Source organism: Stenella coeruleoalba, assembly GCF_951394435.1.
Source record: "Stenella coeruleoalba genome assembly, chromosome: 5".
In the NCBI taxonomy this organism is placed as follows: Eukaryota; Metazoa; Chordata; class Mammalia; order Artiodactyla; family Delphinidae; genus Stenella; species Stenella coeruleoalba.
Window position 1 is genome coordinate 16,072,377 of NC_137150.1, and position 26,059 is coordinate 16,098,435.

Genomic DNA, 26,059 nt, shown 5'->3' on the forward strand with positions numbered 1-26,059 from the left:
ACAACCTGGCAGCCTTGCAGCCGAAGTTGGACCACTGTGCAGTCCTGTGCACCTGCAGCTTCCTGCTCCAGCACCTGCCAGGCGACATCAAGGCACTCTTCTGCAAGCCCAGCAAGGTGAGTACAGCGAGGCCGTCCTCTTCCTGAGGGCAGCCCTGAAGCTGGAATCTTCCAACAAGACCATCCACACCAAGCTCTCAAAGCTAGTGAGGAAGCACGCCAACCAGCAGAGCACAGAGACCACCCTATACCCAGAAATGCTGGGCAACCCCACACAGCTGACTACCAAGTATCCTGCCAAGGGGGCCTGGTCCATCCCATGCAGGAGGCTTTTTGGGGGGAATGCTGTTGCCCTTGGGGGCGTGGCTCTCTCTGTGGTCATCGCTGCCAGGAACTGACTGCCCAGGTGGCTGCCACCTGCCACCGCCTCCTTGCACTGTGGACCCCACCCCATGCTCCCTAACTCTCCCAGGCTCCCTGTCCACTGCTCTCTCTGACCTGACTCCCTCCTCCAGTTTGGAGGCAGTAAAGTTTGGGGATCCCCTGGTCCAGAGCGCAGAAGGGACTGAGACCCTATAGGAGGAAAGTGAAGCAGAGCAGAACCTCACGTCCAGCTTGGAGGGAAGGGACCCTCAATCCTCCAGACACAATTCCCACCCCAACCCCATCCACCTGGGCATCTGTTTTCTAGAAGGCCCTAAGAATTCATTAATTCTAACCATCATGATGTCTCATCGCCAATAGCTGGTTTTCCTGTTGCTAGTTTTGCCTTCCCAAATCTTCTGCCAGTGGCAACCAGAATGCGCCGTCTGTCCATAACTGCACTCTGAAAGTAGAAACACTTTACTGAGGTTTCTACGACCCCATTCCGGCCTATCTCTCCAGCTTTCCCATTGTCTCTGTTCACATTTCATGTGATAATGACTTCAGGTCTGTTGAAGCCTTTCGACTCATGCCTTGTCTTATCTCCTCTGTGCCTTAGCTAAGGTGGCCTTTTCTGCCTGGGATGTTCTTCCAGCCTCTTTGCCTAGATGCAATGGCTCATCTCTTGGCACCTCCCCGAGAGAACTTCCCAGAACACCCCAAGCTAGATTTTGTGCCTGATGCCACCAGTCGCCCTATGCCTTAAATGTTCCTAGGTCTTACGTTACTGCCTTTGTACCTTTCTCCCCAACTGAACGGTCCTCCATCAGGGCGGGAATAGTGCCTCACTCGTTCGTCTCCATGTGCTCAGTGCTAGCACATGCTTAGCCTAGAGGAATCATTGGGTAAATATTTGGTTTTTTAATTGAAAATGTTAAACCCTTGTATTTCGTTACTTTACCATCCTGAGAAACTCTTAAAGTACGAAATAATTGATTCGTCTGTGCAAGTGTTTTGCAGTTATTAGAGGACACGTTATTTGTAATTCGGGGACTGACACAGGTAAAGCTGCGGCTGCCCAGAGTTTTCATCATTTTAGGATTATGGGAACTTCCAACAGAGGGTGAGCCAGAGAAGGAAAATAAGATTAAATCAAAACCAATCCATTTTCTAAGATAAGAACATTAGAGAAATAAAGAAGAATAAATAAATTGTTGAGACTAATGACTGAATTGATGTTTGAATTTTGTGGAGAGCTGGTTTACTCTTTCACCCATTCATATTTGAAATAAGACATAATCAAGCCTGCCTTTCAGAGTTTTGGAAAAATGCAAAGAGTTAAGCATTTAAATAATTTCTCTTACATGTATTTTAAAAATATTATCACGTTTACCCACGCCTGTGGTGGGTATGCACTTGATATTGGCAAATCAGAGAATTAAAGAGATATCCATCCACATTTATGCCAACACATCAATCAATTCAAGTTAAAGGAACAGTATCATTTGCTGGGGCCAAAACGTAGGGGGTCACATTTTGGACTCAACACACTGAAGGTTTGGGTATTGTGCAATTACAGAAGGCAAATAGTAGTATTCTTCTGTATCTCACGAGCATGATAGAGCTTGTAGAGAGGGGCACTTTTTAGACAGTGGGAAAACTGGAAAATTGGGGAAGTTAGTGTTCCATAGACTCATCTTCTGGGCTCCTTCTCTACCATTGCTCCTTAGAGATCAGCGACCTTGCCCTCTCCTTTCCCATAGCAGTCTGCATAGTCCTCTAGTGTATCAATCATCAGTTTGAACTGCAGCGTTTTGTTGGCACAAATATCCTGCCAACTCTTCTTTGGGGTCTTTGAGCATGGAGACTGATTCAGATTAATTGTATTGTCCTCAGTGACTATCACAGAACAGGACACAGATTAGCATTCTGTAAATTCTTACAAAAGAAAGAACAGGGGAAAAAAAGATGAAGAAAGGATGTGAGAGAGAGAGGAAAGAAAGAAAGTAACATGAATTTAAGTCATTTTTCCCACAAAGTCTCTAAAGTATTTAAATCATCATTAACTATGGAATGAAAAATTTTATCTCTTATTCAGGGGTTGGTAATTAAAAGTGAAAAGGTGGGAAAATTGTAGGGGAATGAAGCAGCTTCCCAGACCCTTTTAAGTCACATCAGATGAAATAATTGTTCACTACACCTTTTCATAAGGAGGGTTCTGCTGGGAGCTGAGAGCAACAAAAATAGTGATCGGAGTTCAGTGCCTTGTGAAATAATGTAGAGGGAAGAGGGAGGAAGAAAAAGAGCCAACTAATTAAAACAAGATAAATATATTAAAGAGTATTCAGGCTGGAGGTGTATATTCTGTACAAATCAATTTCCACTGCAATTCTTATAACTTGTTCACAAGCAAATGGCTTATGTTCCTCCTATGTGCCCCTGTTGTTGCTAATTAACACAGGCTTGAGATGCCTGGGAAAAGAAACAAATACATAAATAAAAACCGTTCTGCGGATGATAGGGAAAGGCATCTGCATGCAAGGCAACAGACTCTCAGTTAGAAATATTTTAAAGGGTGTACAAAGACTATAAATGTATGTTCTCTCTTTCACCAAGATCCCTTATCAGAGTATGCTCATAAGCTATCCCACCCTACCAGAATATTACTTCCTACAGTCTCCTCTCCATAGGTAATGAGTTAGGTAATCACATTTTTGTATTCAGGAGGGAGGAAAGCTTTAAACAAACACATTCTAAATTACTCTCTTTAGTGGAACAGTTCAAGGAGTTTAGAGTGGGCTGTGGGCTGGGAAATACCAGCTCATTTCTCCAGACAATTTTTCAAACAATGGAAGACATTGAAATGCCATCAGTCTTTCTAGATATTCAGTGGTTGCATTGTTTTCATGACCTGAAAAGCAGAGTTAGGTAGAATGTTCCTGATCTGCATTTTCAGCGAGGATAGGAGATACATTTAATTAAAATTCAAGTAAACAAACCTTCAACCAGCACCTCCTAAATACAAAGCTAGTGCTAGGCACTGAATGCCACACACAGATGAGTAAGACTGGCTGGCTAATCCTGGTGAGAAAATGCCTTTCTTTGGGCAGATTCCAAGTTGTGATAGTCTTCCTGTAATATCAGGAAGAGTAAGTACTGAAGTGGAGGTAAAAGCAATCAGCCCTGAGAAAGTAAAGCAAGAAATAACTAATGTGTCTTTCATGTTGTCAGAAAGGAAGAGAAGAATGCTTCTAAAGGAAGTGGCATCTAATTAAGCAGAAAGGATGAGTCAGCATTCAATAGGAGAGATGGCTGGAAAGGATATGCCTCCAAGGTAAGAGGATGCTGCCTTACTCCATTCAGGTCTCTGCTCCAATGTCACCTCCTTGGAGAGTACTTTGCCCTCATCTCCCAGCTTAGTATACTTACCTTGCTAGCAAATCTTCCTAAGGTATGTTCCGCACACTTACTTGTCTTTTCCACTAAATTATAATAAATATATATGAAACAATTTTGATGATTTAGAGTATTCTGAGGACAGGGAAGGTGAGGAAAACACCTAAATAAATTGATTGATGGGTTTAAAATAGAAATTTGTGCCATAAATAAAATGTAAATAGTGAATGATATAATCACCCAGAAACTAGTTATAATCTTGGAGAATTAAGACCAAAGATTATACAAGATTATACTAAGAGTCTTCCCTAAAATAACATACATATTTCACTGATTCAGCAAGATATTTTATACAATTTTCAACTAACAGTGATACATAAGTGCATGTTTTAGATAACACATTTTAATACTCTGAATTTGGCAAACCAACTCAAATGGGTGCCTGCTCTAAGAAACAATTTAAATGAATTTATCGTAAACAGTAAAGGAAAAAATATGAAGCAATTTAAATGAAAAGCAATAAATGTTTACTAAAACGCTTAGAAAATTTGAAAACCCAGAAAATTTAAAAATAATAATCCTATAATCCTACCACTAAAGTTACTTTCCTATGTGACCAAATCATTTTTGAAAAAATCCTTTTTAAATACAAAACACTCCCTAATACTTTACTTAGTCATTTCCTAAATACTGAAACAAAGACTGCTCTTGGTTTTTAATATTATGAAAAAATGCTACAGTGAACATATTAACTCATAAATATTTTTTCAATACTCAGATTACTTTTTTTTAAACATCTTTATTGGGGTATAATTGCTTTACAAGGTGTGTTAGTTTCTGCTTTATAACAAAGTGAATCAGTTATACATATACATATGTTCCCATATCTCTTCCCTCTTGCGTCTCCCTCCCTCCCACCCTCTCTATCCCACCCCTCCAGGCAGTCACAAAGCACCGAGCTGATATCCCTGCGCTATGCAGCTGCTTCCCACTAGCTATCTACCTTACGTTTGGTAATGTGTATATGTCCATGCCTCTCTCTCACTTTGTCACAGCTCACGCTTCCCCCTCCCCATATCCTCAGGTCTGTTCTCCAGTAGGTCTGTGTCTTTATTCCTGTCTTACCCCTAGGTTCTTCATGACATTTTTTTTTTAAATTCCATATATATGTGTTAGCATACAGTATTCGTCTTTCTCTTTCTGACTTACTTCACTCTGTATGACAGACTCTAGGTCCATCCACCTCATTACAAATAGCTCAATTTCGTTTCTTTTTATGGCTGAGTAATATTCCATTGTATATATGTGCCACATCTTCTTTATCCATTTGTCCGATGATGGGCACTTAGGTTGTTTCCATCTCCGGGCTATTGTAAATAGAGCTGCAATGAACATTTTGGTACATGACTATTTTTGAATTATGATTTTCTCAGGGTATATGCCCAGTAGTGGGATTGCTGGGTCATATGGTAGTTCTATTTGTAGTTTTGTGTTTTTTGTTTTTTTTTTTATTTGTAGTTTTTTAAGGAACCTCCATACTGTTCTCCACAGTGGCTGTACCAATTCATATTCCCACCAGCAGTGCAGGAGTGTTCCCTTTTCTCCACACCCTCTCCAGCATTTATTGTTTCTAGATTTTTTGATGATGGCCATTCTGACTGGTGTGAGATGATATCTCATTGTAGTTTTGATTTGCATTTCCCTAATGATTAATGATGTTGAGCATTCTTTCATGTGTTTGTTGGCAGTCTGTATATCTTCTTTGGACAAATGTCTATTTAGGTCTTCTGCCCATTTTTGGATTGGGTTGTTTGGTTTTTGGTTATTGAGCTGCATGAGCTGCTTGTAAATTTTGGAAATTAATCCTTTGTCAGTTGCTTCATTTGCAAATATTTTCTCCCATTCTGAGGGTTGTCTTTTGGTCTTGTTTATGGCTTCCTTTGCTGTGCAAAAGCTTTGAAGTTTCATTAGGTCCCATTTGTTTATTTTTATTTCCATTTCTCTAGGAAGTGGGTCAAAAAGGATCTTGCTGTGATTTATGTCATAGAGTGTTCTGCCTATGTTTTCCTCTAATAGTTTGATAGTTTCTGGCCTTACATTTAGGTCTTTAATCCAGTTTGAGCTTATTTTTATGTATGGTGTTAGGGAGTGCTCTAATCTCATACTTTTACATGTACCTGTCCAGTTTTCCCAGCACCACTTATTGAAGAGGCTGTCCCTTCTCCACTGTACATTCCTGCCTCCTTTATCAAAGATAAGGTGACCAAATGTGCATGGGTTTATCTCTGGGCTTTCTATCCTGTTCCATTGATCTATATTTCTTTTTTTGTGCCAGTACCATACTGTCTTGATTACTGTAGCTTTGTAGTATAGTCTGAAGTCAGGGAGCCTGATTGCTCTAGCTCCGTTTTTCATTCTCAAGATTGCTTTGGCTATTCGGGGTCTTTTGTGTTTCCATACAAATTGTGAAATTTTTTGTTCTAATTCTGTGAAAAATGCCAGTGGTAGTTTGATAGGGATTGCATTGAATCTGTAGATTGCTTTGGGTAGTGGAGTCATTTTCACAATGTTGATTCTTCCAATCCAAGAACATGGTATATCTCTCCATCTATTTGTATCATCTTTAATTTCTTTCTTCAGTGTCTTACAATTTTCTGCATACAGGTCTTTTGTCTCCTTAGGTAGGTTTATTCCTAGATATATTATTCTTTTTGTTGTAATGGTAAATGGGAGTGTTTTCTTGATTTCACTTTCAGATTTTTCATCATTAGTGTGTAGGAATGCAAGAGATTTCTGTGCATTAATTTTGTATCCTGCTACTTTACTACATTGATTAGCTCTAGTAGTTTTCTGGTAGCATCTTTAGGATTCTCTATGTATAGTATCATGTCATCTGCAAACAGTGACAGCTTGACTTCTTCTTTTCCGATTTGGATTCCTTTTATTTCCTTTTCTTCTCTGATTGCTGGGGCTAAAACTTCCAAAACTATATTGAATAAGAGTGGTGAGAGTGGGCAATCTTGTCTTGTTCCTGATCTTAGTGGAAATGGTTTCAGTTTTTCACCATTGAGGATGATGTTGGCTGTGGGTTTGTCATATATGGCCTTTATTATGTTGAGGAAACTTCCCTCTATGCCTACTTTCTGCAGGGTTTTTATCATAAATGGGTGTTGAATTTTGTGGAAATCTTTCTCTGCATCTATGGAGATGATCGTATGGTTTTTCTCCTTCAGTTTGTTAATATGGTTTATCACATTGATTGATTTGTGTATATTGAAGAATTCTTGCATTCCTGGAATAAACCCCACTTGATCATGGTGTATGATCCTTTTAATGTGCTGCTGTATTCTGTTTGCTAGTATTTTGTTGAGGATTTTTGCGTCTATGTTCATCAGTGATATTGGCCTGTAGTTTTCTTTCTTTGTGACATCCTTGTCTGGTTTTGGTATCAAGGTGATGGTGGCCTCGTAGAAGGAGTTTGGGAGTATTCCTCCCTCTGCTATATTTTGGAAGAGTTTGAGAAGGATAGGTGTTAGCTCTTCTCTACATGTTTGATAGACTTCGCCTGTGAAGCCATCTGGTCCTGGGCTTTTGTTTTTTGGAAGATTTTAAATCACAGTTTCAATTTCAGTGCTTGTGATCGGTCTGTTCATATTTTCTGTTTCTTCCTGATTCAGTCTTGGCAGGTTGTGCATTTAGAAGCATTTGTCCATTTCTTCCAGGTTGTCCATTTTATTGGCATAGAGTTGCTTGTAGTAATCTCTCATGGTCTTTTGTATTTCTGCAGTGTCAGTTGTTACTTCTCCGTTTTCATTTCTAATTCTATTGATTTAAGTCTTCTCCCTTTTTTTTTTGATGAGTCTGGCTAATGGTTTATCAATTTTGTTTATCTTCTCAAAGAACCAGCTTTTAGTTTTATTGATCTTTGCTATTGTTTCCTTCATTTCTTTTTCATTTATTTCTGATCTGATTTATATGATTTCTTTCCTTCTGCTAACTTTGGGGGTTTTTTGTTCTTCTTTCTCTAATTGCTTTAGGTGCAAGGTTAGGTTGTTTATTCGAGATGTTTCCTGTTTCTTAAGGTGGGCTTATACTGCTATAAACTTCCCTCTTACAACTGCTTTTGCTGCATCCCATAGGTTTTGGGTCGTCATGTCTCCATTGTCATTTGTTTCTAGGTATTTGTAAATTTCCTCTTTGATTTCTTCAGTGATCACTTCGTTATTAAGTAGTGTATAGTTTAGCCTCCATGTGTTGGTATTTTTTACAGATCTTTTCCTGTAATTGATATCTAGTCTCATAGCATTGTGGTCGGAAAAGATACTTGATACAATTTCAATTTTCTTAAATTTACCAAGGCTTGATTTGTGACCCAAGATATGATCTGTCCTGGAGAATGTTCCATGAGCACTTGAGAAAAATGTGTATTTTGTTGTTTTTGGAAGGAGTGTCCTATAAATATCAATTAAGTCCATCTTGTTTAATGTATCATTTAAAGCTTGTGTGTCCTTATTTATTTTCATTTTGGATGATCTGTCCATTGGTGAAAGTGGGGTGTTAAAGTCCCCTACTATGAATGTGTTACTGTGGATCTCCCCTTTTATGGCTGTTAGTATTTGCCTTATGTATTGAGGTGCTCCTATGTTGGGTGCATAAATATTTACAATTGTTATATCTTCTTCTTGGATTGATCCCTTGATCCTTATGTAGTGTCCTTCTTTGTCTCTTCTAATAGTCTTTATTTTAAAGTCTATTTTGTCTGATATGAGAATTGCTACTCCAGCTTTCTTTTGGTTTCCATTTGATTGGAATATCTTCTTCCATCCCCTTACTTTCAGTCTGTATGTGTTTCTAGGTCTGAAGTGGTCTCTTGTTGACAGCAAATATATGGGTCTTGTTTTTGTATCCATTCAGCCAATCTGTGTCTTTTGGTGGGAGCATTTTGTCCATTTACATTTAAGATAGTTACCGATATTTATGTTCCTATTCCCATTTTCTAAATTGTTTTGGGTTCGTTACTATAGGTCTTTTCCTTCTCTTGTGTTTCTTGCCTAGAGAAGTTCCTTTAGCATTTGTTATAAAGCTGGTTTGGTGATGCTGAACTCTCTGAGCTTTTGCTTGTCTGTAAAGGTTTTAATTTCTCCATCAACTCTGAATGAGATCCTTGCTGGGTAGAGTAATCTTGGTTGCAGGTTTTTCTCCTTCATCACTTTCAGTATGTCTGGCCAGTCCCTTCTGGCTTGCAGAGTTTCTGCTGAGAGATCAGCTGTTAACCTTATGGCGATTCCCTTGTGTGTTATTTGTTGTTTTTCCCTTGCTGCCTTTAATATGTTTTCTTTGTATTTAATTTTTGACAGTTTGATTAATATGTGCCTTGGCGTATTTCTCCTTGGATTTATCCTGTATGGAACTCTCTGTGCTTCCTGGACTTGATTAACTATTTCCTTTCCCATATTAGGGAAGTTTTCAACTATAATCTCTTCAAATATATTCTCAGTCCCTTTCTTTTTCTCTTCTCCTTCTGGAACCCCTCTAATTCGAGTGTTGGTGTGTTTAATGTTGTCCCAGACGTCTCTGAGACTGTCCTCAGTTCTTTTCATTCTTTTTTCTTTATTCTTCTCTGCAGTAGTTATTTCCACTATTTTATCTTCCAGGTCACTTATCCGTTCTTCTGCCTCATTTATTCTGCTATTGATCCCATCTAGAGTATTTTTCATTTCATTTATTGTGTTGTTCATCATTGTTTGTTTCATCTTTAGTTCTTCTAGGTCCTTGTTAAATGTTTCTTGCATTTTGTCTCTTCTATTTCCAAGATTTTGCATCATCTTTACTATCATTATTCTGAATTGTTTTTCAGGTAGACTGCCTATTTCCTCTTCATTTGTTAGGTCTGGTGGGTTTTTATCTTGCTCCTTCATCTGCTGTGTGTTTTTCTGTCTTCTCATTTTGCTTATCTTACTGTGTTTGGGGTCCCCTTTTTGCAGGCTGCAGGTTCGTAGTTCCTGTTGTTTTTGGTGTCTGTCCCCAGTGGCTAAGGTTGGTTCAGTGGGTTGTTTAGGCTTCCTGGTGGAGGGGACTAGTGCCTGTGTTGTGGTGGATGAGGCTGGATCTTGTCTCTCTGGTGGGCAGGTCCATGTCTGGTGGTGTGTTTTGGGGTGTCTGTGGACTTGTTATGATTTTAGGCAGCCTCTCTGCTAATGGGTGGGGTTGTGTTCCTGTCTTGCTAGTTGTTTGGCATAGCATGTCCAGCACTGTAGCTTGCTGGTCGTTGAGTGAAGCTGGGTGCTGGCGTCGAGATGGAGATCTCTGGGAGATTTTCGCCGTTTGATATTATGTGGAGCTGGGAGGTCTCTTGTTGACCAGTGGCCTGAATTTGGCTCTCCCACCTCAGAGGCACAGCACTGACTCCTGGCTGCAGCACCAAGAGCCTTTCATCCACACGGCTCAGAATAAAAGGGAGAAAAAGTAGAGAGAATTAGTAGAAGTAGGAAGAAAGAAAGAAAGAAAAAAAGAAGAAAGAAGGGAAGGCAGGAAGGAAGAAAGAAAGAAAGAAGAAAAGAAGGAAAGAAGGAAGGAAAGAAAGAAAGGAGGGAGGGAGGGACGCTGTGAGGAATGAAGGAAGGAGGGAAGCAAGGAAAGAAAGAAAGAAGATAAAGTAAAATATAATAAAGTTATTAAATTAAAAAATAATTATTAAGAAAAAAAAAAACGGACGGATAGAACCCTAGGACAAATGGTGGAAGCAAAGCTATACAGACAAAATCTCACACAGAAGCATACACATACACACTCACAAAAAGAGGAAGAGGAGAAAATCATAAATCTTGCTCTCAAAGTCCACCTCCTCTATTTGGGATGATTCGTTGTCTATTCATGTATTCCACACATGCAGGGTACATCAAGTTGATTGTGGAGCTTTAATCCGCTGCTTCTGAGGCTGCTGGGAGAGATTTCCCTTTCTCTTCTTTGTTCGCACAGCTCCCGGGGCTCAGCTTCGGATTTGGCCCCGCCTCTGCGTGTAGGTCGCCGGAGGGCGTCTGTTCTTCGCTCAGACAGGACGAGGTTAAAGGAGCCGCTGATTCGGGGGCTCTGGCTCACTCAGGCCAGGGGAGAGAGGTGCGCGGAGTACGGGGCAAGCCTGCGGCGGCAGAGGCCGACGTGACGTTGCAGCAGCCTGAGGCGCGCCGTGCGTTCTCCCGGGGAAGTTGTCCCTGGATCCCGGGACCCTGGCTGTGGCGGGCTGCACAGGCTCTCCGGAAGGTGGGTGTGGATAGTGACCTGTGCTCGCACACAGGCCCCTTGGTGGCAGCACCAGCAGCCTTAGCGTCTCCCGCCCGTCTCTGGGGTCCGCGCTTTTAGCCGCGTCTTGCACCCGTCTCTGGGGTCCGTGCTTTTGGCAGCGGCTCACGCCCGTCTCTGGAGCTCTTTTAAGCAGGGTTCTTAATCCCCTCTCCTCGTGCACCAGGAAACAAAGAGGGAAGAAAAAGTCTCTTGCCTCTTCGGCAGGTCCAGACTTTTCTCCGGACTCCCTCCAAGCTAGGACTGCTTCCCGGCTAGCCGTGGTGCACTAACCCCTTCAGGCTGTGTTCACGCTGCCAACCCCAGTCCTCTCCCTGCGCTCCGACCAAAGCCCGAGCCTCAGCTCGAAGCCCCGCCCACCCCGGCGGGTGAGCAGACAAGCCTCTCGGGCTGGTGAGTTCCGGTCGGCACAGATCCTCTGTGCGGGAATCTCTCCGCTTTGCCCTCCACACCCCTGTTGCTGCGCTCTCCTCCACGGGTCCGAAGCTATCCCCCTCCGCCACCCGCAGTCTCCGCCCGTGAAGGGGCTTCCTAGTGTGTGGAAACCTTTCCTCCTTCACAGCTCCCTCGCACTGGTGCAGGTGCCGTCCCTATTCTTTTGTCTCTGTTTATTCTTTTTCCTTTTGCCCTGCCCAGGTACGTGGGGGAGTTTCTTGCCTTTTGGGAGGTCTGAGGTCTTCTGCCAGCATTCAGTAGGTGTTCTGTAGGAGTTGTTCCATGTGTAGATGTATTTCTGGTGTATCTGTGGGGAAGAAGGTGGTCTCCGCGTCTTACTCTTCTGCCATCTTCCCCTCCGCCTCTCAGGTTACTTTTTAAGGATAAAATGAGTTGGATAATGAATAGAGTAGTCATAGTATTGTATTCGAGAAAAGAGGGTGGTTTTCATTTAACCTATTCTAATCTATTTTGTGGTTCAGTTAAGGGCTTGGAGCAGGAGTGGGAGGTAGGAAATACTAGCTCCGTGTGTATGCAGTGGCCTATACGTCTTGTTTTAGTCATTGCCCTGTGAGGTTCTTGCCTTTCAACCTTGCAGCTCAAGCCCAGCATGGTGCCTGGCTAGATTCTTTTGTTTGTTTGTTTTTGAATTTTATTTTTTTATACAGCAAGTTCTTATTAGTTATCCATTTTATATATATTAGTGTATATATGTCAATCCCAATCTCCCAATTCTGGCTAGATTCTTATGTGTGTTTATGGAGCCGAGTCAGTGCTAATTTAAGCATCTAAACTAAACCTATGATGAAATATGATAAATATAGTAGTGCCACTCAAATGTAATTAGAAATATTTTGATAAATATAATAAAACACTTTAAATATATTAATGACACAGTTTTCATGATCATTAAGGCATCCATTCTATGATTTGATCTTGATTTAAGTAAAGGGGGAATTCCAATAGTTGAGTTTAGGTACATCTAAAGGGTCGCTTTCAAATTGACATGGTTAAGTATGGTCTGTGATCATATCACGCTGGCTCATGAATTTAAAATATTCAGTGAGTCAGAAAGCACTTGATTCTAGTTTTGAAATGTTCGCTGTATTTGCAACAATGAGCAGGACCTGTTGTGGTGGTAAATAACAGGAAGATAGAGTTTCACTTCTGAACAGGAAAGATAGAATTAGAGATGACACAAATGGAGTATGTCCATGGCTGCTTTGAAAGGGATGTGTAACCTAAGAACTAGGATGAAAATTAAAGATTACGTGGAGTCATTTGAAAAATGGATAATGATAAAATAGCAATCATTGTTACCATGTATCCATTTCTTGCTGTATGCCAGGCACTGTTCTAAGCATTTTATATACATTAACCCAGTAGTTGCCTCCATAGCAATTACATCAGAATGTCTGGTGGAAGGGACCAAGCATCAATACTTTTTTAATGATGCCCCAGGTAATTCAGTCTGGAAACCATTCAGCAACCCTGCAAGGTAAATATTCTCATTGCTCTTTCTATCTTACGAAGGTGGAAACTTGAGTCCCAGAGAGGTGATGTGGCTCCGCCAAGGTCAAAGAACTGAAAACTTGAGACATGAGTCCAGGTGGACTGATTGCAGAACCCTTGATCTTAACCACTTGCAGTGCCTCCCCCAGTGCTTTAATGCCATTTCTAATGAGTAGCTTTGATTTTTATGAGTTTAAGGAAGCTTCCAATGCATGTCTTAACAATAATCATTTCAGGAGGTTATACTCTTTTCCTGTGGTTTGACCAGCAACTGTGTTGTTGGTGGCCCTGGGTAGTACCCACCGCTAACATGCACAAGGTTGTCAAAAGTGCCCTTCTCTCTGTCTCATTCCTTAACCCTCCAGATATTACTACTTCTATCTATCTTCAGAGTCCACCTAAGCCCACATCTGGGAATTGGTTGCATTTGTGAAAGGAAGAGGCAGTGCCTCCCAGTGCCAAGGCAAAGCAGGGCAAGTGCTGACGTTCTTCCTGTTACTGAAGCCCCATTCACCGTGTCCAGATTTCGACTGTTAATTTGCTAGTTGTCCATTACAAAGGCTTCTTTTGTTCAGCCTCTGCTGCAGGCTTCTAGTTCCTCAGATGTCTTTCTGCTTTCATCCAAAACCTAAAGTCAAGCTCCTCAGATGTCCTTCTACTTTCATCCGAAACCTAAAGTCCTGTTATATTATGCAACTTCAGGGGTCTCTCACCATAAGACTTTAGTCAAGAGACTTATAATACTCTTTTCTAGACTAGTGTACTGTGTGCTGTTCTAAATAGATTTTGGAGATCTGCTTGGCTAACTTTCTGGTTCTTTGGCACGGCATTGCTTTACATTTAAGTTCAAGCATGGACTTCTTCTGCAGACTGCGGTCCAGACCTTGAAAGGCACCACCACCACTATTTCTACACCCCTTGTGAACACGGTGTTCTCCTGTGAATGGATCCTGTCTGCATGGGTAATTTCGGTCACAGCTACCCTGGTCCAAGCAATTGCCTTTCAGCTATAGCTTGGGGGGTATATTTCATTATTTAATTCCCCTATAGCAACTGTATATCTAGTGTCAGAACAGATTTAATAAGCGAGGCACTTGGGGGTCTGAGGACTCATCCAGATGTGGAACACTTCTATGGAAGTGTTCTATGCTTTTTTATTTCCTAGATGAATTCATGACCTCAGCACATGCAGTGGTTGCAATAGTTAAAATTTCCCTCCAGTGAAATTGTGCCCTTTGCAGTGGAATCATACAAGCCCACCTGAAGCCGCAGTTGAACGCAGCCACCAGGCTCTGCTAAATTCCAAGGGCAGGGATTCAACAGCCCAGGCTCCACCAAGAGGCACCTGTGACCGACAGCAGTCAGAATTCACATAACAACCCGGTGGCCCCCCACCACCATGGACGAACCTTCAGGTTTATTCTCTACCTGTTAGAAATTCTGTCTTGTCATTATGAAACCCAGTGAGGGAGAAAGAAACTGACCGCACTTGCTTCAGTAAATTTTTTCTGAAAAACCGAAATAGGTCACTAATAGTAACAGATTTTGTCTGTGTTCTAATCTGCCACTGCTCTTTTCTCCTAAAATGGTACACTCAAGGGCAGGCTATATTTTTTTCCCCAACATTTAATTAGCAAAGAAAAATATCCCATGAATAAAGAAAAAGCTCATACGACAAAAAAGGAAGAGAACCGAGGGGGCTGCTTCCTAAGACAAAAAGGAGTAGCTCTGACCCCCTTGGTTGCCTCAGCCCCCTGGTGGAGGACAGGCAAAGGGTAGGACAGGGCAGTTGAGGATGCCAGGTGTCCGGGGCAAGTGCCAGCTCTGAGGGAGTTTGGCTACAGGGCTTGGAGGAAGGAGAGTTCTCCAGCCCTGGGCCCCCATCGGCCCCAGCACACATCTAGATTTTGCTCTTCGGGAGTTCAGAACACACAGGGCCCTTTGAGAACCTAGAGTCCAACTCATAAGTCTGGAGTTGTAAGCTGTGGCCCGGTGTGGCCTCACACAGCTACAGCCTGAGGGTAGCTTCAGATTTATTTACTGCCCACCCCAAGTGCTGCATAGCTGGGACCAACCATAGCGAGGGCCGTATGCTGGAGGCTGGGCTGAGGCCAGCCGTAGCACAAGGCCACTTTCTAGTCACTTCAGGGAGGTTCAGTGTTTTTGAAAGGTCAAGAAAAGTCAAAACAAATCCTTTAACATTTAATTCTCCAACTTTCGCATTTTGTATCCCTTCATATTAATACGCGGACTTTGAACATTAAAGTGGATGTGTTCTAGGCTGTAATAAGTTTCCAAATCTTGAACATTATAATTTTTCTCCAGAACATATAGACTGTCTCAAATAGTAAAGTGACTGCCTCAGACTCATCAGTGAGTGGAGTAAAAACAAGTAGAAAGGGCTTCCCTGGTGGCGCAGTGGTTGAGAGTCCGCCTGCCGATGCAGGGGACACGGGTTCGTGCCCCGGTCTGGGAAGATCCCACATGCCGCGGAGCAGCTGGGCCCGTGAGCCATGGCCACTGAGCCTGCGCGTCCGGAGCCTGTGCTCTGCAACGGAAGAGGCCACAACAGTGAGAGGCCCGCGTACCGCAAAAAAAAAAAAAAAAAAAAAGTAGAAAAATAGCAAAATCTCGTTGCTGACTGTCCTACAGGTTCACTCCCATGTTGAGTGACTATTTCCTGTATGAAGGTGCGCCTCAGTCAAATTTAGATTGTCACTGATCTTCAGGGTCATTCCAAGGTGTAAACTCCGTGAATGTCAAGGGTCTGTAATGAGATAAGAAACCAGACTTCTAAGACAGGGCCCCATCCTGTGAGCTGAGGACCCCTAGTGGTCCCTGCAGTAATAACTCCTTCTGAACAATAAGCATTGTCTGGAGAATGAGTATCTCAAATGACTGTTTTTCAGATGCATGTATATGTTGTTGTGATTAACAAAAACGTTACAATTGCTATTTGTTACCGTATTTTTTCAGTTAAAAGTTACCCAAAAGTACTATCACTAATTGGAGAGGAGCCAGATGTTTTGCTGTTACTCAAAAAGGCTGTGAACCCCTGCTTTAGATAATCTCCCCCAGGGCAGCTACTCTCTGGGGCGCAGCACCTTGAGTAGTTGAGTCCACTGAAAATAACAGAAGTGTTCCACAGAACTCAGCCAGTCACAGAACTGTATTAATCATAAGTAATGCAGTTATTTTTATTGCAGTACGTTTTGGAAAACAAGCATTGACCTACAAAGGAGAATTTGTAGGCTCTGACCAAATAAATGTCAAGTGACACAGTCGCACAGAGTAGCACTAAATGATCAAATGAGCAAATTTCTTCACATTGGAACTCTGGCTTTCACTGACTATCCGAGAAAACTGCAAAATGCAAAGCCATGTGGGATACCAGGCTTTACTTCAACAGAATTTTTAATTCACCATTTAAAAAGCTCACACACACACACGCACACACACATAACCAAGAGTCATGTCATGGCTTGGTTCAGCTGTGTGTGTGCATAAACCTGTATCCCTCTGAATCAAGTGTCATCATTACTGCATTTATTGAAATATTCTCTCAGATTGCCTGATATCCAGTGCCAGTCTCCTGGGGCAGTCAGGCAAATAAAATTTCGTTTACAGAAAGAATTGATGAGAATTTCCTTTTTTCCCTTAGAATTTTCCCCTCCAGCATCTAAAATCTATCTAACAGCACTTAAAGTGTCAGAGGAAAGGAGGATGAGATTTTTCAGAGAACACTGGGCAGTGGGTGGCAATACATCATGATTCAGATTCTCCCTCTTGGTCTGAGAGGCTAGTGGGGAAGATAGTCAGTGCCTTACTTGCCATCAGTTAACACCTTACATTGAATTTCTACATCATGATGTTCGTCAAGACAGACATGCATGGATGCTTCAAACGCACAAAAATAATTTACTCTTCAATCTCAGATACACAAATATACTTAAGAAAGAGAAGTTTTATTAGGGCAATTTCACTTTATTTTTCCATACAGCAAAGTCAACTACTGCAGTAATAATAAAATAAGCATAAAACAAATTGCAGCCCAAGACAAAATACATAATTTTAAGCAACTACAAGCAGAAAGTAAGTTGTGATTACATAATAGTAAAACCAAGCACATCTGTCCTTTCAGCAGATGAAAGCGTAGGGTTGCTGGTAAGTGCAACACCATAACCCGCTGGAGTGAGGGCTGGATACACTAATTCATTAAACAAGTGCCCACTATCACATTTGCTTTTTTGAGTGCTTCTGAGTTGAAAATTAAAACCATGAAATTTGAACTGTGTTTTATCTTTTTCACCTGCTGAAAGAACAGGATCCTACAGCAATTAAAAAACAATCACATAACAACTATAGCTACTGTGTGCTGTTTGGTTTGCCTGTTTATGGTTGAAATTTTGTGAAAGTCAATACTTGTTTTGAAGATTTTTTTCTTTTTTTTTTTTTGTGAACAATAAACCACTGAAATTGGCAGAAACTGATTTGAATAGTATATGTCCTTAGTATAGTTCTGTCTCTTTTTTGTTTTGTTGAAGTTTTAAACATGCAGTAGTTTTGAAAAATGTAAGGAATATTTGATCCATGATTTCACCTTAATGGTTGAAGTACCTGCTAGTTTTGGTAATGATCTTCAGGCAGATTTGGCCCAATGGAGTTTTTGTCAGTCATGAGATCTCGGAAGGATGGCATATCTTTCCAGCTGAAAAAATCCTGGCAAACTACAAGCTGTCCACAAAAAGCAAAGCAACATGTTTGAAGGGGTATGGAGTGCTAACTCTGTGCCACTTTTGCAAGCAATTTTGCTCAGTCTGTCATTGTATTAGCCTTAACAAAACTCCTTGTAATTATAGACGTTTTTATTCAAAATAAGATCTTACTATTATACAGGTTTCTCTCTTTTGACTATATACAGAAGTGCAAAAAGTCAACCTTCTCTCTAGACGTTCCAACATGCTAAATTGCAGCATAATCAACCCTCAAGAGTTTGCACACACGCTATAATTCTCATTACGTAAACTTTGAGTATTTGGATTATCAACAAAAAGTCCCTTGTTCTATTTATTGATTATGCAGCTTATTTATAACAAGGCCTGATATTCAGGGATTTCAAAAATATTAAACAATACTTTAACATTTGAAATGGATACAGTAGAAAATAAATTTTATTCTAATATCTAGGATCTAGATCTTCTTATAATAACTAATTACAAACAAAATAAATCATCAAAATATTACTCAATTGTCTGCCAGGATTGTTGCGATAGCAACAACTTAACTTCTTACTTAGCAATGATTATATATTTATAAGATATCCATATAAAAGATCTTTGTTCTTTTAATGAAAACTAGACAAGAACTAACAATGACTGACATTCTTACACTTTAATATTAAATCAGTAAAATATAAATCATTTAGTTAACAATAATACGAATATTCATATGACACTACATGTAATTCAAAACTGAGTATGTTATGAAGGAAAAACTACTTTAATTTTTTTTTGTATTTTGAAAAATTCATCGGTAAAATCTAATAAAACAAGAGTCTATAAACTGAAATGGTATTCAATTGTTAATAGAAAATGAAATCTAATAAATGTAGGAAATGAAAAACTACATTTTAACAAGAAAAATAAGTAATATTCTATAATGTAACTAACTACAATAACATATGGAGTCACCATTACTCTCTTAACACGATTGAAATTACATTGGTATGGGTTCCAACCCGTAATGTAATAATCTAAGGCTTTAATAGATGTACAGTACAATCAGTAAAATCAACACATCAGTCTTATATTAGAAAGCATCTCTCTCAAGCATAAAAACTTGCAGTAAACTTGGAAGTATGGAAAGTTCTAGAACTGAACTTTCACTTCTCCCATTCCATACTAGAACTACCAGTGACCTGGCCCCTACTTCAGCAATTTTTAGAACTGCTGAACAGAGCAAAAATATCCTTTACTAGCTGCAACATCCAAACCACAAAAAAGGAATTCCTTTGGATGAATCCATTCTTAAAAACTGAATGCACATCTATTTTTTTTTTTAATTTTGTAAAAGGCTTTCTAAGGCTATAAGCAGTAAATCTGAACAAAACAAAACAAAACAAATCACATATAAAATTCACCCATGTACTTAACCCACCCAGTGACTAGGTTAATTAAACATTTCCCATTTTCATATTTTGGTTTATCATGCATCTGATGAGTGCTGCTTTCTTCTTTGTTTAGAGTCACTATTTTAAATGTGACTGTGATGAAGCCTTTAAGCAAATGTGAAACCATTTTTGCAAAGCATTTAGAGTCTTCTGACTTTTGACAGAGCTATAAATAGAAGCAAAATAATTTCCTCCAACTTTTTTTTTGTTATCGTGTCTCAGAAATGGCATATCCCTTTTGAATAACATGTTATACAGTATAGTATGCATAAATATTACACTACAATGCATTAAAATAATTTTATATATATATATCTATTATATATATCTCCAGTATGTGTGAGTTTATCTGTATTGAGAGAGTTTGTATTGTGCTGTCTATTTTGTTACTGTAAAGTTAAATCGGCCATTTCTGAGACAGCTTTGGTTTCCAAAAAAACAAAGGAAAAAAAAAAAGAATGGTGCCCTTTGACTGATTAGTACTAGCAAATAAGCAACAAAATGTGGCTCCGAAAACAATAACACTGAAGAAATAATACTCTAGTTTGATGTACAGTCTATGGCACTTCATGAGAATCCTTAACAACATGGTACTTAAAGCCATGATGTGCTTTAAAAGATACACAGTTGTGGTTTTGCTTGGCACATTCATCTCTGTCAGATCCCTCCCTCACCACATCTTAAAATCTACTACATTAAAAATATTACTCTTAAACAAAAATGACTGTGCATGCACGCTCTCATCTATAATGGCAATTTTAAATACAAGGTGCACCTTTGTTATTTGTAAACCTTGAAAGAAATAAACTTATTTTTAAAAAATTATATCTTGGTCTACAGACGTACCAATACATAATAGAATCATGGTTACACCATAGTCTGTCTTTTCAAGATGGCATGAATATACAGGAAACTAATTAGGTCTGCATATTTGAATGCATCACTCTGTGCTAGAAAAGAAAGACAATGTTGTTCTTTTAGACAGGAATATCACCTCAGCACAAATATCAATTAAATGTACAAAGTGTATAGGCAACAGTGTGCAGTGGATTTCCATGTTGTCTTGTCTTCTGGTTAACATGCAATATGCGGATGTCTTGTGGCTGAGGGGTTTTTGTGTGTGTTGCTTGACGGTATATACACTATGGCTAATGACCTCGTCCTTTACTCTAACCAAGCACACTGTCCTTTCCTCCTTAGCATGATCTGCAAGGGAAAAAGAGATAATCTTCGTTAAAACAGCCAATATCTAACAGCAGTTTCCAATATGCATTCAACATGAAAACTCTATTTCTTGGTTTAAAGAGTGAACACGTGTATATTGTATCTTCATGTAAAAACAAAAAACACTTCACAAGTACAAAGGACCTACATTTGTTTATCATTTCTTCGAGAATAAAATGACATGCACAGCTTAATAAAACTGTAGACTCTGAACAAATATCACCCAACACCAAGCTCAAAGTATAAAATACATTTGTCGAATCAAGGGGCATAATGTAGTAGAGCTCTTTTTACCACTGTCATTGTGGGGCAGAACTTACAACTTATTTTACTTCTAAAGGTTAATAGGTTTCAAGAGTAATGGTTTGGCCCACGAAATTAAAATCCATGCAACAATTCTGTTAAACACAATTTGCTCTCTTTGGGTGCTTGATTAGCACAGTACGTGTTTGGAAAAAAATAAAAGAACGATACTCTACATGACTGTTTTGGATAAAGTTTGGATTTTTCCCACTAAAGGCAAGAAAATAAAAATTGTTCCTTATGCTCCTGACAAATTAAGGTTGAACTGATATTACAATGCACCTGTGAACTGAGTTCCAGTTTTTACATGAAATTTGTTCCCAGAGAATCTTTACATATTAAAATATGCTTTAGCACACAACCTAGAGAATGAAAGAAATCACGATTTTGCTGCACTCAAAAACCAGTTTAAATACTGTAACTCCTCATGAAAATGAGTAATCATTTGTTAAATAGAACATTAAAGAGCCTAAGTTTCAATACACACAAATCCACTGTTTTGCTAATTGATGAACTTACGGCCATTTGCTATCTTTTTTTTTCAACCTGGATTATTGCTAAGAAATGGAACGTAGTTACAGATATACATATCAAACACACCCAACTGACTATAAAAGCTTGAAACAGTTTTCTTTTAACATGTCAAAAAGACAACTCTATTTCCAAACCTACAGACCACAAAGCGATGTGCTTATTCAAAATGTGGCTATTGTTCAGAATAATAAACATTATCAGAACTGCATTGAGAGAACTTACGAAACACAAAAATCAGTTTCAGTCATTTAATTCAGGATTGCAGCATGTCTCTGGTAGTACTTCTCAGATTGAGTCTATTTCTTTCTTAAACAGCTCTCAGATTTCATCTATACACTTCTCCTACGTGGGTTCACCCTTTGACCAGCTGTTGCTATGCTCAAGGGCCTCTGAACTGCCCCATCTCCTGACTCAACACCTCTGTCCCTTCTGTAAGGCCGTGACATCTCGCTTCACTCTGTAACAATCTTGATTGTCCAAATTCACTTAATTTCTGACTCTGTTAGGAAGAGCTGCTCCCTCATCTTTGCTCCAAGAGAAATGTGTTCACACCTCTCTTATTTTAATGTAGAGTGCTGAAAGTTACATCATTATCTCATCATCTACTCATCTTTATTTCCTCGACCTGGTAATTAACACACAGTAGCACCAAAAAATCATTTGTAAATATGTTAATGAACAGATAAATGAATGAAAGGAAGCAACAAAGAATGATCACCCCTCTTATTTACCAGACTCAGTTTTAAGCATTATGGCTCTTTCTAAATATAAAAATAGATACTTAATACACTTCTGAGCACGTAGATAACTTGAACACATGCATACTGAATAAAACATATGCTCTATGGATGAAAAATGGTCATCTTTGCAAGTATCTAAGTCAATGTGTCTGAAAGTAAACCACAAGACTTTCAAATCATTTGAGAAACGACAACATCTTCAGAATTATATGATCCTCCAGGGTGACTATTCTGAAGTACCTAAAGTTTACCTGGATATATAGATATGTGTGTGTGTGTGTGTGTGTGTGTGTGTGTGTGTGTGTGTGTGTGTACACGTGCACATACGTCCGTGTGTGAATATATTTATTTAAATCAGACTCTTCATATTCTAATGACCCTGTGTGTGGCGAAGCACGGGGTAAAGTGGGTACATGTTCTCATTTAGGATTTAGCAGAGCAATTTTTGAATAAAATAAATGCTGACCTACACCAGGGATCAGCAAACTACTGCCTGTGAGCCAAATCTGGCCTGCTGCTTGTTTTTGTAAATAAAGTTTTATTGGGACACAGCACACCTTTTAGTTTACACGTTGTCTCTGGCTGCTTTTGTGCGACAGTGGCAGAGTGGAGCAGCTGTAACACAAACCCTATGGCCCACGCAGCCAAAAATATTTTACTATCTCATCTCTCAAGAAAAAGTTTGCCAGCCTCTGATCTATGCCTTCTATTTAGTTTTAAGTTGCCTTTTTTCTTCACTATTGTGTTTATTTCTAATATGAAATAAAAACAAAATTAATATATCCTAAGTATTACACATATTTAAGTGACATCAACATATTTATTATGAATTCACATGATAAAATTCCTCATAACCCATCTAAGATAAAATTGTGAGCTCTATATAAATACTTTCTTTGAAATTTTATAAAATTTTCTTAAGTGCATTACACAACTGTTATCTTAAAAAAAAAAAAACTACCACGGATATACACTCTATATTACACAATGAACTTACTGTGTAGTGATGAAAATTCTACATCTGGGTAACATACTTGTGGCTAGTCAGATGTTCGGCAGATATTATGGGTATCTAGCAAATAAAAAATTATTTAATGAATGACCCATGCAAGCAAGCCAACAACCAAGAGATGAAAACATTTTAATATTAAATTTTTTAAGAAAAGTGAAATTCAGCTGTGAGGTGACAGTCCTTATCTGGTCAACATAACAGTAAGTTAATGTAAACTTAATGCCAAAGTAGCAACTCATTTTTAAAAATCTTTGTGTTAAATACTATTCTATAAATGTTATCAGTTTTTAGGAAGAGAAGTAAAACTATCAAAAATTCATGCAGAGCAGTAATTGAAAGAAGCCCTTTTTGTTGGCCTACACACACACACCTGTGGTTTCAGTTATTCAGTAATCCAAAAAGTAAAGTAAGAAATGTCTTGCCTATTTTTGTGCAACCAGTTTCTACATTTTCATTCAACTGATGGTGTCTAACTTTTTTTCCAAGTTAAAAGTACCAGCTAAGAATTATAAAGGAGTATTTCAAAAGAACTGGATAACGGTGTTAAGTCTACTGCAGAACCCATTTCTGAATCCTAATTGCACATTTTATTGTATTTTAAATGGGCAAGAGAATTACAAAACTTGAGAGAAAATACAATAAGGAAATACAACAAGGAATATAGAGGTGACTTGTTTCCATCATCCCAAAAGCCAAGATCTTCCAGTTTGTAGCCTGATTCTCCTCCAACCCAGAAGTATGACTGCTATCCTGGGAGACAGATGTATGACATCTATCCTATAGACGAAGACAATCAGAGGAGTGAAAGCACGGGTTCTAACACTAGTGACCCATTTCCCGGTGTGTAACCTTGAGCAAAGCACTTACTCTATGCTTAGGTTTCCTCATCTCTAAAATGGCCCGAATCCCATTTCGGCAAGGTTGATGGGAGAACAGTAAAATCACATACATGAAGGCATTTTGTTGTTGTTTCGATTTAGTTGTCCTAGACCAATTCAACATATTACAGTCCACAGTCTGGAGTGTAAATTAATTATGTCTCTATTTTATTTCCATTTCTCAGATGATATCTTTACACAATTCTACAGCATTGGCAAATGGCACGAAAATGTGCTCCAAGCATAATGAAGCTTCTCATACCATTTTTCCTGCTGCTGCAGGACAGGATGTTGCACCCAACAGTGTAGAAGCATCAAGGATGGGGCTGTCGAAACATACCAAGGACCTTCAACACCAATCGATGCAGATGAAGGGCCAGCTATAAACTTCTGCATGCATGCAGGCTGCATTTTGTGGCATCAGCTATTTCCAGCATTGCTACTGTACTGTAGGCATATACATATGTATGTATATGTAGATATAATATATGTGTGTATATATATATCCATTCCCTTTTCTTTCTTTTGGTTGTGAAACAGTACGAAGACCCAAGATTATGCATGAAATGGTCACAGCACAATGCAAAAAGTAAAGTGTCCCCTACAACCAAGGTGGCCAGGGCATGTTGAAATTTGCTTTGCTGTACTTCTGCTTACACCAGCAATTCTATAGTCATACATGGTACACACAAGAGAGTTCAACATCATTAATCTGCACCATCAACGGATTGCATTGACTCCATTAAGAAATTTCTACCATAGATTACTTACTAACATGCCACAGATGCACAATCTAGCATTCTTGTAAATGAGTCTGATGTGTGAGCATAAATCCAGGGCTATTTTGACAAGCTTCGGAAAAACTAACGATTCTTTGCCAAGAAATGTTTAAAGCTTGTCTGAAACTTTAAAATACACCCATTTTGGCATGCTGCTTTTGAAAGTTTTTAATGGCTATACTAATAGCTTATAGTTCTTCTTCAACAGTACACGGTGCGCTACAGAAACAAGGGTGGCTACTCCTTATAGCAATAACTGCGAATTCAGATGGTACTTAATTGTTCTTCTTTTCCCAAAGGGGCAACATGTTGATTCCCATCTGATACTGGTTCGTCTGAGAATCATTTGGCTACATTTAACCTTGGTCTGGGGGTTATCCGAAACTTGATTTGCCTCTAGATTTTTTCATATGCTATTAACCCTACTGAACTTTACGTTCATAACAAACATATCTATATATTCAAGCCCAAACCTACTTTACATAAATTTGACTTTGATTCAACCAGTATTTTCTAGAACATAATTTTAAATAGGAGCAGAAAACGCTGGTTGAATCCATGCAGATTTTAAAATGTAAATATTTTAATAATCAATTTCTTTTGAATACTCACATCCTAAAGTTTAAATTTCTGAAACAGATTCCTTCCACTTAAAAATACCCTGTGTATCTATCACTCCATAAACTTGTATGGAACATAGAATGACTCAATTTGCCGTACTGGATGCCTTTTTTTTCTTTCCTTCATAACCCTCCAACGTTTATGCTGAGTAGTTACAGAAATAAGAGCACTTAGGAATTTTATTTTTTCCCTTAAATCATTGAGAATCAAAACTTGGACACAAATTTAACCTATTTTGAATATGCAATCTGCTTATTGAATAAAACTATAATGAATTTATAACAAACTCTATTTACAAGAGTGGTCATTTGTGGCATAGATAACACATTTAAATATTTTGCTTTTTATGAAGAATTTGGGCAAGAACTAAGAAATTGTATGTATCAAATGCTTATAACAAAAACCTTAAAATCACCTGTATTTTAAAAAAGGTAAGTTTCAGGTGTGCCGCATTGTAGTTCAACACCTGTATACACTACCCTATATAATTTCGATTGGTCGAAACACCTGCGTGATGGATTGAGCCCAACTGAGAATTGCTTGTGTAAATATCATTTTAGTAGCTTTAGAAATGGAGCTGCGACAACTTTGGAGCACTTATAAATGGCATAAAAGCATTCTGCCGCTCATCAGAGAGAATGTGTAGGCCAACAAGAGGTATCTTTGAGACCCCATGCTCTTAAAGCACCCTCTACAGCCCTCACAGACACGCGACTCCCACGGACCTCAGTGGGAAATCCACGTGCGTCAGGGCTGTTGGACTGAGCCCTACGAGAGTTGGTTTTTAAGAAACAA

General features: G+C 39.2%; 1 protein-coding gene and 1 long non-coding RNA gene across 18 annotated transcripts in view; one reads left to right on the forward strand and one right to left on the reverse strand.

Moving 5' to 3' along the window:
* LOC307186559 lies at window positions 1–26,056 on the forward strand. Its single transcript, XR_013828406.1, has 3 exons — window positions 1–116; window positions 3,594–3,696; window positions 24,050–26,056. It is a non-coding gene; the product is annotated as an uncharacterized lncRNA (long non-coding RNA).
* MBNL1 (muscleblind like splicing regulator 1) overlaps window positions 15,706–26,059 on the reverse strand; it is a 176,228-nt gene continuing 165,874 nt past the window's right edge. For all 17 annotated transcript variants that reach the window (XM_079921810.1, XM_079921809.1, XM_079921819.1 and 14 more), the window contains 2 exons: window positions 22,972–23,046; window positions 15,706–20,379 (listed from right to left, as the gene is read on the reverse strand). In XM_079921810.1, the coding sequence (XP_079777936.1) occupies window positions 22,990–23,046 (57 nt within the window). In that variant the 3' untranslated portion in view covers window positions 15,706–20,379; window positions 22,972–22,989. The remainder of the gene's footprint in view (window positions 20,380–22,971; window positions 23,047–26,059) is intronic.